The sequence below is a fragment of the Strongylocentrotus purpuratus genome, unplaced genomic scaffold (assembly GCF_000002235.5).
Source record: "Strongylocentrotus purpuratus isolate Spur 01 unplaced genomic scaffold, Spur_5.0 spur5_scaffold_5, whole genome shotgun sequence".
NCBI classification, from domain to species: domain Eukaryota; kingdom Metazoa; phylum Echinodermata; class Echinoidea; order Camarodonta; family Strongylocentrotidae; genus Strongylocentrotus; species Strongylocentrotus purpuratus.
Window position 1 is genome coordinate 6,553,617 of NW_022145611.1, and position 13,091 is coordinate 6,566,707.

General features: G+C 34.2%; 1 protein-coding gene across 3 annotated transcripts in view; it reads right to left on the bottom strand.

Moving 5' to 3' along the window:
• Positions 1-13,091, bottom strand: part of LOC584583 (neutral alpha-glucosidase AB) — a 34,882-nt gene that overhangs the window by 13,062 nt on the left and 8,729 nt on the right. For all 3 annotated transcript variants that reach the window (XM_030999319.1, XM_030999316.1, XM_030999317.1), the window contains exons 7-14: positions 12,877-12,973; positions 11,558-11,659; positions 10,869-10,947; positions 10,107-10,280; positions 9,431-9,492; positions 8,888-8,965; positions 8,557-8,632; positions 2,220-2,346 (exon numbers count right to left, since the gene is read on the bottom strand). In XM_030999319.1, the coding sequence (XP_030855179.1) occupies positions 2,220-2,346; positions 8,557-8,632; positions 8,888-8,965; positions 9,431-9,492; positions 10,107-10,280; positions 10,869-10,947; positions 11,558-11,659; positions 12,877-12,973 (795 nt within the window). The remainder of the gene's footprint in view (positions 1-2,219; positions 2,347-8,556; positions 8,633-8,887; positions 8,966-9,430; positions 9,493-10,106; positions 10,281-10,868; positions 10,948-11,557; positions 11,660-12,876; positions 12,974-13,091) is intronic.

Here is a 13,091-nt window from a genome sequence, read left to right on the forward strand (position 1 = left end):
CAGAACGTATCACGTATCAGCACGGCTCGCCGTATGCACGCGCGTCTCAACATTACCAGGGCGCTGACATTTTGCGCACTAAATTTCACATTTCTGTGCGTGGATACGTTCTTTTTCTCTTCTCATCTCATGCATATTCATTCCCCCCTGAACAACTGTCGAATCGATAACCAGGATTTTTGATTGTACCTCTAGGTTCAGTTAATCAAGCTCGTTCCAAAACTATATTATTTGTCCATATTTGTTTTTGCCAAAATATTCTAAATGCGATCTGAAAATGACCTTATTTGTCACTTTACGACACTTAAAATTCAAGGGGTTTTTTAAGTTGTCATGGCAATAAAATACAATTTTTTTTAATGATCTCATGTATATATTTTGATTGCTCATCATTTTCTCCTCAAATTGATCATTTGGTTTTACAAGTCTCGTTGGGCAGATTTTAAGCTACGAGTCCTCAAAGATAAGGTAATTTTTTCCAATTTCTCCTAATTTCGCACCTTTCATCCGAATTCGTAGTACATTATTGAATATGGAGCAAGATACGAGAATTGATATTTATCATACAAGTTATTATGATATTTCTGATGATTTAATTACCTAGTTTTGCAGATTTATAACGTGAAACAATAACTAAACTGAGTTTGAAAATACAACAAAAGCAGCTGATTTATAGATTTAGCGTGTACGCGAACACGTGTAGCCCGCTTCGGTCAGTGTAGTGTAACGCCACCCTATCGTTGTGTGAACAATCCCACATGCAGATAAATGTGTCTTGCGCACATTTGGAAGCATAAACACAAGTTTAAAAAAATATTAAAAATCGCTCGAATTGAATTTTATCATGACATTTTTAGATTATGTTTCTTTAGAATGTTGTTTTTAGATATGCACATGTCACAAGATTTTTTTCTATTAGATTAAAAGAAAATCAAATATTTCTTGAGCATGGTCAGGGGAAATTTTTTATCGCCTGATGAGTGATGTGTGTTATGTTATTAACTGAAGCTGAGCCAGGTGTAGACCGAAAGCTTCAGTCTCTATAATCGTCGGTTGTTCCACTGAGACTACGTCTGGCTCCACTAGACCTATAACCGGAGGTCTAGTGGAGCCAGACGTAGTCTCAGTGGAACAACCGACGATTATAGAGACTGAAGCTTTCGGTCTACACCTGGCTCAGCTTCAGTTAATAACATAACACACATCACTCATCAGGCGATAAAAAATTTCCCGACCATGCCCAAGAAATATTTGATTTTCTTTTAATCTAATAGAAAAAAAATCTTGTGACATGTGCATATCTAAAAACAACATTCTAAAGAAACATAATCTAAAAATGTCATGATAAAATTCAATTCGAGCGATTTTTAATATTTTTTTAAACTTGTGTTTATGCTTCCAAATGTGCGCAAGACACATTTATCTGCATGTGGGATTGTTCACACAACGGTAGGGTGGCGTTACACTACCCTGACCGAAGCGGGCTACACGTGTTCGCGTACACGCTAAATATAATAAATCAGCTGCTTTTGTTGTATTTTCAAACTCAGTTTAGTATTTGTTTCACGTTATAAATCTGCAAAACTAGGTAATTAAATCATCAGAAATATCATAATAAATTGTATGATAACTATCAATTCTCGTATCTTGCTCCATATTCAATAATGTACTACGATTTCGGGTGAAAGGTGCGAAATTAGGAGAAATTGGAAAAAATTACCTTATCTTTGAGGACTCGTAGCTTAAAATCTGCCCAACGAGACTTGTAAAACCAAATGATCAATTTGAGGAGAAAATGATGAGCAATCAAAATATATACATGAGATCATTAAAAAAAATTGTATTTTATTGCCATGACAACTTAAAAAAACCCTTGAATTTTAAGTGTCGTAAAGTGACAAATAAGGTCATTTTCAGATCGCATTTAGAATATTTTGGCAAAAACAAATATGGACAAATAATATAGTTTTGGAACGAGCTTGATTAACTGAACCTAGAGGTACAATAAAAAATCCTGGTTATCGATTCGACAGTTGTTCAGGGGGGAATGAATATGCATGAGATGAGAAGAGAAAAAGAACGTATCCACGCACAGAAATGTGAAATTTAGTGCGCAAAATGTCGGCGCCCATCTAATACCGGCCGTGCCGATACGTGGTATGCACATTCTCCACTCCCTGGGGAGCATAATGGTTAAAGAATGAATAGAGAGCACTTACCTGGCCAACACCAGCCTTCGTATTCACTGCCATCTTGTTTGTGGACGAAATAATCGTTGTCTTTGCCTTCCTTGTACATGTGATAGTTGTTGTCGCGGTGGACGTGGGGATCCACAATGGTCACCATCTAAACAGGAGTGCAATCAATAGAGACATTCTATGAAGTATCCATTCTTTACAACTAGACTTACAACTTCAAAAGTTCAAAATTTCATTTTTTTCCCCACAAAACTGAAAGTACAAAGTGTACAGATTACCACAAAGACTATTAGGGGAACAGCTACAACAGCTAAAAATACAAACAAAATAATAACATTGATGATTTGAAATAAGGAAACAAATTAAAAAAGAATGGACAACAAAGGAAACATATCAAATTACTGCGTGCATTGGGTATGAATGAGAGGATGTTAATACCCTCCAACAAATCAACAGTTTATAACTTTCATTAAAATACATTTTTTGATTTTGATTTTGATTTTATTTCTGCATTTTTTCCAAATAAAATATAACTGAATAACAAATAACATAATATACATGTAAGGTATAATACAACATAAACAAACAATAATTTCTTCATGTCAAAATGTTTTTTTTACATAATATATGTACATAATTATAATAACGAAACTTATTATTTCCATAACATATTATCATAAATTTAAAGTATTATCCTAACTATTCTGGTGGAAAAGTGCAGGAGACCGCAATCATAAGCAAAGCTTGACAAGGATGGCGGCCTCAAAAAAAAACAAAAAAACAAGAACAAAACAAAAAAAAAATCTTAAGGTAAAACTTAAAATGAAAAAGTGTTCAAGCGATCTTTGTGTATGAGTTGGTGAGTGTGTTGTGCAAGTGTATATATATATATATATTGTGTGTGTGCGTGTGTGCATGTGTGTGTGTGTGTGTGTGTGTGTGCACGTGCACGCGAGCGTGCGTGTTTGTATGTGTTTGTAACAAATAGTGGAAGTGTACGTAGCTCTGTGTGGTATAGTCGAGTAGAAACAAATACAGCCTTTACAATAAAGGAAATTAAGAAATACGAAATAGAAAACAAAATTTGCAAAACTGAGTTGCAATGTGACCGAAATTTGACAATTGCCTACTGCATGTTGAAATCAGTTATGTAGATACTTCGATATAAGAGTTTTTTTGAGAGATGCTTTAAAAGAATAGAGAGATGAACAATGCCTTATTGAATTTGGTAAGGAGTTCCAAACATCTGGTCCATGATGTCTTACTGATTTTTGTGCTAAAAGTATTTTAGGATTTTCTAAGTGATAATTTGTTGAACAACGTGTGGGGTATGTGTGAATGTTTGAGTTTAAACTGTAAATATTGTGAAATAGGGATGGTAATTGATTATGAGAATATTTATACATAAAAATGCATGTCTGAAAAATGTGGATATCTTGTATTTTTAATGTTTTTAAACGCTGAAATAAAGGTTCCGTGTGTGATATATAATGTGAGTTAGTGATCATGCGAATCGCTCTCTTTTGAAGCAAAAATAAGGAATTAATTCTTGTTAAGCTACAATTACCCCATACAATATTACAATAAATCACATGTGATAAAATTAGAGAATTGTATAATATAATCATAGATCTTTCAGAAAGAATTTGTTTTAACTTATACAGTATTCCAATATTCCTTGATATTGATGTATGTATATTACGTATATGCTCATTAAAATTTAGATGAGAGTCAATAGAGACTCCTAAAAATTTAACAGATTGTTTTTCAATGAGAGGCAAGCCATCAATCTCAATATTACAATTTCTCATATCATGTACGTTGGTCTGTTTAAAATGAATGAAATTTGTTTTACTAAGGTTTAATGACAATTTATTAGATTTAAACCACCTAGAAATTTTCATTAATTCACAGTTTAACCGCGTTATGAGCGTATCAAAGTTTTTATGGGAATAAGAAATACTCGTATCATCAGCAAAGATGATAAAATTTAAAAGTGAAGAGGTTTCAATAATATCATTTATATAAATAATAAATAGCAATGGACCCAATATAGATCCTTGCGGTACTCCACATTTAATTGTTAATTTTGTTGATTCATGATTTTGGAAAGATACGTATTGTTGTCTGTCTTGTAAATAATTAGTGAACCATGAAAGAGCTTGACCTCTTACGCCATAGTATTGTAATTTATGTATTAATATTTTATGATCAATCGTATCGAAAGCTTTTGACAAGTCCATAAATACTCCAACAATATGTTCACAGTTCGCAAAAGCCTCAATTATTTTATCATACATATGCAGAATTGCGTAATCGGTAGAATGACCAATTCTGAAACCGAACTGGTTAGGAATCAATGAATTATTTTTTTGTAAGAAAGTGTTAAGTCTTTTATATATTATTTTTTCGAGAATTTTAGAGATACTTGGTAATAATGAAATTGGCCTATAATTACTTATTACTGAGGAGTCGTCCTTTTTATAAATAGGAATCACTTTAGCGATTTTAAGCAAATGTGGGAATACACCCGTTGAAATTGATAAATTAAATATATATGTCAGGGGGGTTACCATATTAAAGATTATTTGTTTCAATAAGTGAACACTTATACTATCATGGCCACTAGATTTTGTAGAATTAAGGTGTTGAACTACATTAATAATTTCATAATCATTGGTTGGAGTAAAAATAAGGAATTTTCACGTGGGAAATTCAAGGACTTATTGTAGTCCATGTCACCTGAATCAATATTAGCTGCTAAATTAGGGCCTACATCTATATAATACTCATTAAAAGCTTTTGAAATTTTAATTGGATCTGTTATTTGTTGTTCATCAATTAAGAAACATTTATTACTTTCTGTCTTTTTCTTGCCTAAGAGTTCCTTTACAGTTTTCCATAATAAATTATTGTTACTTTTATTACTTTCTATGTTGTTAGAATAATATAACTTCTTAGACAATCGTATAAGAGATGTAAGATGATTCCTATACGTTTTATACTTCTTAAGCTTGTCGTTACATTGACTTGTAAGGGCTTCCTTATACAACTTATTACGGGCGACTATGGAACGCAAAATACCCTTAGTAATCCATGGTTGTTTGGCCTTTTTACCTTTTTTTATTTTGACAAGGGGTATATTCTTATGATAATAATGTAATACAATTTCTAGAAATTTTTCATATGCTACATTTACGTCAGATACACATAATACCTCGACCCAATCTTCTTTGGCTAAATCAAAGTTTAATGATTCAATATTATGTTTTGTTTGTTTTCTATGCATTGCACAATTATTTTTAGTAATTTTTTTAACAAGGTGAACTTTAGAAATAATAAATATCGGTAAATGGTCAGAAATATCGTAATACAACAGACCATTTGTAAAATTGTTATGAGCTACATTCGAAAAAATATTGTCAATGAGAGTTTGAGAAATACATGAAATTCTTGTTGGTTTATCAATATGTGGGTTAAATGCGTAAGATTGCAGTGTACTACTAAATTTCACAATGTGGTTATCATCAGAATTTAAAAGATTAATGTTAAAATCGCCCATTATATAAACTTCTTTATTTTCTCGGGAAACAGTATCAAGACATCTATCAAAATTGTCCAAGAAAATGTCTACATTATGATTAGGGGGTCTATACATTATGCCAACTATTATGTTTTTGGTTTTATCATTTAATATTTCAATATATAAATCTTCAGCACCTTCAGTGTGTAAGTCAGACCTAACTTTAATTTTAAAATGATTATGTATGTATAGCGCTACTCCGCCCCCTCTACCATTGTCACGATCAGAACGAAACATGTGATAGTTTGGTATATTAAATAGAGGTGGGGAATTGTTATGGAGCCAAGTTTCAGATAAGCCTATTATGGAAAACTGGAAGTTATTTAATTGTAAAAAAAGTTCTTGTACGGACTCAAAATTCTTATTCATACTTCTACTATTAACGTGAAATAGGCTAAAGTCAGGATTGGCTTGAAGATTCATGGAGTTTGAATCATCGTACATTTGATCGTTATTATTGGATGAATTAAAACTAGAATTAAATTCTTCTACTGTATAATACTTGCTTTCAACATTTATCAAACCTTGGTCAAAATTTGCGTTAGGAAAAATCATTAAGAATTCTGGAATATCTCAAGTATACAAGAAAAACCACAGAGAGCACGCTGTGTGAGTTTTTGTCCATGTGTGGAAGTGTGAGTCTGTGCATGTAATTCTGTGAACGTGTGTACGTTCTTGTGTACATGGTTGTGCTAGTGCTGAAAATAAAAGTGTTGTAAGAAAACATAAGTAAAGGTAAAAATGGCAACATAATCATAATCACTTACAGGTCTCAAAAGCAAAGTGTTGTAGCCCATGGGACATTAATACAGCTTTTCAAATTAATTATGCAAGTATATCGAGTTATCTCTTTGGTATTCTCATAACTTTATCATGAATTGTGAACATAGAGAATCGAATTTAAAAGAAAAAGTATAGAGATTAAGCTCAATCTAATGCGCACTTTAAACATGCAATATCATTTATGTTTTTAAATAACCTCATGTAATGTAATATGTAAAACTTTCTTTAAAAAAAAAAGAAGAAAAAAGATCCTAAACTTAACCAACAGAAAGGTCTAATTTGCACTCGTGATTAGACTAAACAAATTATGGGAGACATTGACAACAGTCAGAGTACGAGCAGCTGTATGTACGAGCCAGAACCTTGTTGGCATATAATTCAAGAACACACGAAACCGAATCCAATGCACTAAGCCCAGACGAGCGCCCCGCCTCAAAGCCATTCAACCCACCCGCCACGAATAACTGCATCCCGACAGCCAGAAAGCAAACCGCGCACACTACGTGCCGCCAGGCAGGAAAGGCATTAATGCTTGTCTCACCTAGCAACAAAGAAACGTACGCCATTCACCCGACCACCGAAACACAATCACCCGTAGCAGGCGAAAGAACAGACCCGTAGCGAGGCAGCCAACAAAGATTAAATCACGAAAAAGGACCATTCAATCAACGACACAGGTCATGTGAAATAGTCCGCACCGTCCAAGAACATTGTGTATGTTCTATCTATGCAAGCCACCCATGAATACCTTACATTTAGTTATAAATGTATCTATACAAATAAAGGCTCATGTGTAAAACTTGTTAGTAAGTACTAATAATTACAAAATGTATCCTTGAAACGCAGGCCTAACACATTGGGCAGGCTTGATTTGCCTTTATAAATTATCATTGATGTGATTGAAAATAGAAAAATATCACAACATTATGAAACATGTACCCCTAATTATCTTACGCAAAAGCATATGATATTATCACCAGCATCTTGGGTGTTCGATGTGACAAATGGCTTATCACACCAGAATAACAATATGCATAATTTATTGAGCAATATGCTTTGCAAATCATATTTAAATTGTATACATGTTTATATTTCAACATTTATACATTTGTGGCTCGCGATTTATGATGAAAAAAACGGGTACTATAAACCATGCTATAAACGCTCATAAGTTTAACTTGTGCATGTGAAGTATGCGTCTCCTTAATGAAATTTGAGTTATACTAGATGTATTAAGTAGACACATACATGCATATAAATGAGTATTCTTTAAATTGAATAACAAACGAAGAACACTTAAAGTTCTCATTGTGTATCATGAGAAAGTGAATTATCATAAACTATCATAATATATTCCTACATAAGCTTAAATGCCTGTATGCATAAATACATCCAGAATAGCATATCAAGCAAAACCAAACCCAAATTGTATCATGTGAATATGAATTATCATAATATATTTTGACATACTAGCCCTTGTATGCATAAATACACCTAGAACATCGTACCAAGCAAAACTAACCTTAAAGTGTATTTTACATGCGTAAGTAATGGATGTATGATAAGAATGCTTGAAGAAAGACAAACCAAATAAGAACAAAAAACACAAAACACTTTCGTGTTAAACCAGATTAATGTATCAATAACTAATACAAACCTAGTCATTGAAATTCACATGTATATAGTTTATCAAGAAGTGTTTGTTTCAATACAAACGAGATGCATCATACCTCTTTCGGGTATGAAGAATATAATGAGCTTATAAAAGCATCTTCAAGTATAATGTAAAATCACGATTCGACAAAGGTGAAAAGGTATATACTTATTCAAATTTGAACGGAGTACCACCCGCTTGGCGCCATTTTCCAGCGTAAAATCGGAGTCTAGTGCCTGCTTGGTACAGATCTCGGACTTGTTTGCTCCATTTTTGCTTCTCTCGCAAATCTAATAATTAATTGATAACTTACATCTAATAATTAATTGATAACTTACCTTTCTTCCCTTAGCAGCCAAATGATCCAACATTCTCCCAGGATCTGGGAATTTATGGTTATCCCACGTCAAATATCTACAAAAGAAAGATAAAAATAAATGTTCAAAATGCCATTGTTGACACAACCATGTTTAATAAACATTCTGTTTCTTGGTTGTCAAATGTATACTTTGGGTTTAGGGAGGAATATGTATGTTATAATAGACACAAAGACATTCCTTCAAGTGACATTAAAGGTCAATGAATTCTGCAACAGCACGAACAATTGAAATACATATGTTTTTCTGAAAATGATTTATTATGAATAAGAACTTAGAAGGATTCACGTACCTCTTTCCGTCGGTGTGTTCAATATCAAGCCAGATCACATCACATGGGATATCATGCTCATCAAAGTTAGCATCAACTCTGAAAACAGAAAGACAAAGTAACATATGTTACCACTCCATGTTTAATATGTACACCATTTCCACTTCTTATGTACTTGGTTTGTTTTTTCTTTGCACTATTACGCTTTCTGTACAAGGTTGAATGGAAATAAAACAAATCTCAATATCAAAGAGAGTTCATAGATACCATCTGCGCATGGGCAAATAAAGGTCATTTGTATAAAATTGTTAAAACAATTGAGACCAATGTTCATGAGCGTTATGTAATCATATTTATTTATGCACCAACAGTATATTTTATGGAACATAGGTGGAAATATTCTTCTCAAGAGGGCATACAAAAGGTAATCATGAAAACCCTTGATAACTTTGGCAGTGATTATTCTAAAATGTGCAAAATGGGACTTCTTCATGTTTAAAAGATCAGTGGATATTCAGGGTCATTTGACCCATGTGCTAATCATGAACTGGTCTATATACTCACTGTTTAACATCTTCTTCATCATTGTAATTCCAGCGACACTGATGGTATGCTATTGAAAATAGCTGTAAACAAAGAAACATACAAAATTCAACTATCAGAGGGACTGATAAAATTAGCATTGCATTCATGATTTACAACTATTAAAAGCCGATATCACTTCTATTATCTATTTCTAAATTCCAGTGGAACCTGTTAGATAATTTATTTCGTTTTGATAGGCCAAGTAAGGCCTTAATGCACAATGATCAAAACTTAAATTGATCATTTGCCACTGCGCCACTCTCAATTTTGAGCAATATACTATAATGACTACTACTTCTTTACTTCTTTACTTCTACTTCCCTAGAGAAAGTTGTCGATGCCGCCAGGATTATGAACCCTTGCTCCTGCAACAACTGCTCTGCGTCAATCTACTTTAACCTTACATCCAACGCTAACCCTAAACTAAAACCTACAACCCAATTTGCAACCATAACCCGACCCAATATCTTTAAAGAAATAAAGCTCAAAACAATTGTCACAGGAGCAAATGTTGGGTCACCGCTACCAGACTCTCATTACCAATGGGTGTACACCTGATGGACATCAATCTCCCCCTTCACTTATTACCCCAAATTAATAACAATTACTAAAATGTACTAAGAAATTTTATTAGTATGGATGAAGGTTTACTTACTGGAGGAAGGAATGGCTTGCCAGTGAGGTCAGTATACTGAGATAAGACATCCATTGGGGAAGGTCCGAAGAGAAGGAAGGTGTCGATGATACCAGACTCAGAGTACCAATGGGTGTCGACCTGTGGGACATCACTCTCCCCCTTCACGTAGTCAAACATCCTTCCAAAGACAGACTAGAACAAGAACAGAACCAAGTATGAAATCGTCACACTAGCAATCAATAGTTAAGCAATCCCTTAAAGCCCCACTGTACTACTTGTAGCTACTTGCTCCCTCTATATAGAAAACTTCCCCAATTGGTGCCTGTTGGTCCCCCATGATCCTCTTTTTCTAATGTTAATTGAGAGCTGTCACCTGTCAGTGACCTCGCTGGGTGGTCTAATCCCTTCTGGCCAAACTAGTGCAGAGGGCCTTTAATGTTTGAATAACTTTCATTGAATTATGTTATTCCCACATTGATAAAAAGTTAGTTCAAATCTCACACCTCAATCTCTATACTTCTAAATTGGACGCACAAAATATGACGTTCTACAGAGGGTGAAATCAATCGTTTTATACGTATTAACTCCCTGTTGCTTTACTTGAAAATTTAAGATATAATTATCTCTGTAAACAAATTAGGATTTTTAATACAAAACTCATTGGCAGACGACTTATTGCATGGTACTTTTGAAAATGGGCAGACAGGCAACAAGAACAAAACAAAACAATACAACTACACAAAATAGGAAGTCTAAAGTATAGAATGTATTTGATCTCACCTTGTCAGCAGTGTTAGATGAAATATCAATATAAGTCTCAGCAGCATTCAACCAGAACAACCCAACTGTCCTCTCTTTGCTAAAAAAATAAATAATAGAAATAATCAAACAAATAATCAAACATAATCAATTCAATGTCCCACTTCATATCTCAGTACCAGCCATTATAGAGGAGAAGTAGAGTGTACATTATTCACTGAAATGACAGACAATAATACAAATGCAAACTACATGTACAAGAAGGCAATGTGAAATTAATTCTTAAGATAGAAAAGAGAGAGGGGGAAAGAGAGAGACAGACACTTATATCACAAATGTAATCAGATAAAATGACTTAGATAATATTGGGGTGAACAAATATGACATGAGAAGAGAGAGAGGGGGGGGGGGGGGGTGAGAGAGAAAGATGGGGAGAGCGGGGGAGAAAGGGGGGAAAGAGGGGGAGAGAGGGGAAGGAGGGGGAGAGAGGGGGAAGAGAGAAAGGGAGAGAGAAGGAGAGAGAGAGGGAGAGAGAAAGGGAGAGAGAAAGAGAGAGAGGGAGAGAGAAAGAGAGAGAGAGAGAGAGAGAGAGAGAGAGAGAGAGAGAGATGGGGGGGAAGGAGATAGAGAGACAGCAAATGTGAAAGATACATGGAAAAAGCACAACTGCTCATGAGAGGTAAAGATAGTACAGCTACTAATAAACTTACTTGTGGGCTTGCATAAAAGGTACAGATCCATAGAGAGCCATGCGCTTGTCCAAGTCGTACTCAAATACATCCAGATTGTAAAGACGATATGGATCAGATGGTCTGCATATAATATTCCATGGGAAGGCAAAATTAACACAGAGTTTCATTAACAACACCAATGATTATCTTTCTGTAGTCAAAATAACTTGACCCATGCAAAATTTGACTTAGGAAGTGTAAATAAAACATGTTTTGCATAGTTTGGTAAAAAGGGAATATTTGACTTGTGCCACTTTAAAGGGATCTGGTAACTTTGTCTCAGATTCTAAACAACATTCTGGATTTAGCTCATGCTGCAATGATAATTATAAACCTTTAGGTCAGTCAGGAACCCCATGACTTTTACAAGCCGATCTCCTGTCTGATTATAAAGATATTTATGATTAGAACTACAAATTTTGAAAACCATTTGCCAAACGGTTTTCATAACACTACAGTCTATTGGGGGAAACGAGTATGGTAAAACCTGTCACTCAAAGATTTTTACTTTTTTAACTTCTTGATCATTTTGAAGCGCAATTTTTTTAGGGCTTTAATATTACACCATATCACAGACACTGATAACACGTAGGGCCGTGTATCTCAGATTTAACATTGTTAAACGATCCCTTTAAGTTATGCAGAGTTACAATGTAACAGTATACTTTCTGATTATAGTAAACATTGTAGCAACGGTAATACTGGTGGTGTGCACTGTCAATACAAGAAGGCAGGTAAATTTATCCCCAAAGAAAATGTTTGATCATTCTTTTACTTTTACCTTTATTATACTCATAACTTCATAACAAATATATAATTAGCAGCAAAAACCCTTCCATCCTACAAGTGGAGGGCTATCTGTTGAAAAATTAGTTTTAACGTAGCCAAGATCTGACAAAGAGGCGAGACTAAAAACCTTTTTTGAAAGATACAAACACTAAAGAGGCCTCTGCCCCTGGCTACAGACCTTGTGCCAGTGTCAAAAATACATTTTTCTTTGGGTTGAGCTTTTTTGGAATTCGTTGATAAAAAAGTGTGACTTTCTCAGAACGTTTGTAAAGTATTCTATTGTGTTTTTGTTACCCAGAGCTCTTTTTTCAGTTTACCAGAACTGTTTTGGAGCTCACAAGAGCTAAATTGCTCACCACGCCTGTATATGTTTATACCTTGCACTTCTATCTTGTACTTACTTGTAATTACAGAAAAACATTGTGCATTGACTTACAGTATTTTCCATGAAAGATTTAAAAGGTAAATCAATTTCTCAAAAAATATATTATCTCTAACTGATATCATACCCTGTTGGCTTGAGGGCAAGCGAATCGGCATGTTCTGGGATTCCGTAGACATGCTCAAAACCTGGAAAGGAGAAGTCCAGTCCAATCGATGAAGGGCCTGCAGAAATGAAACAACATTGGATTCATCGTAAGCAGTGTTCTTGCTAGTGCATATTACACCCTTAGATGCTAATTACCAAGTATAAGGTAGTTCAGACAATAATACCACAGGTGAA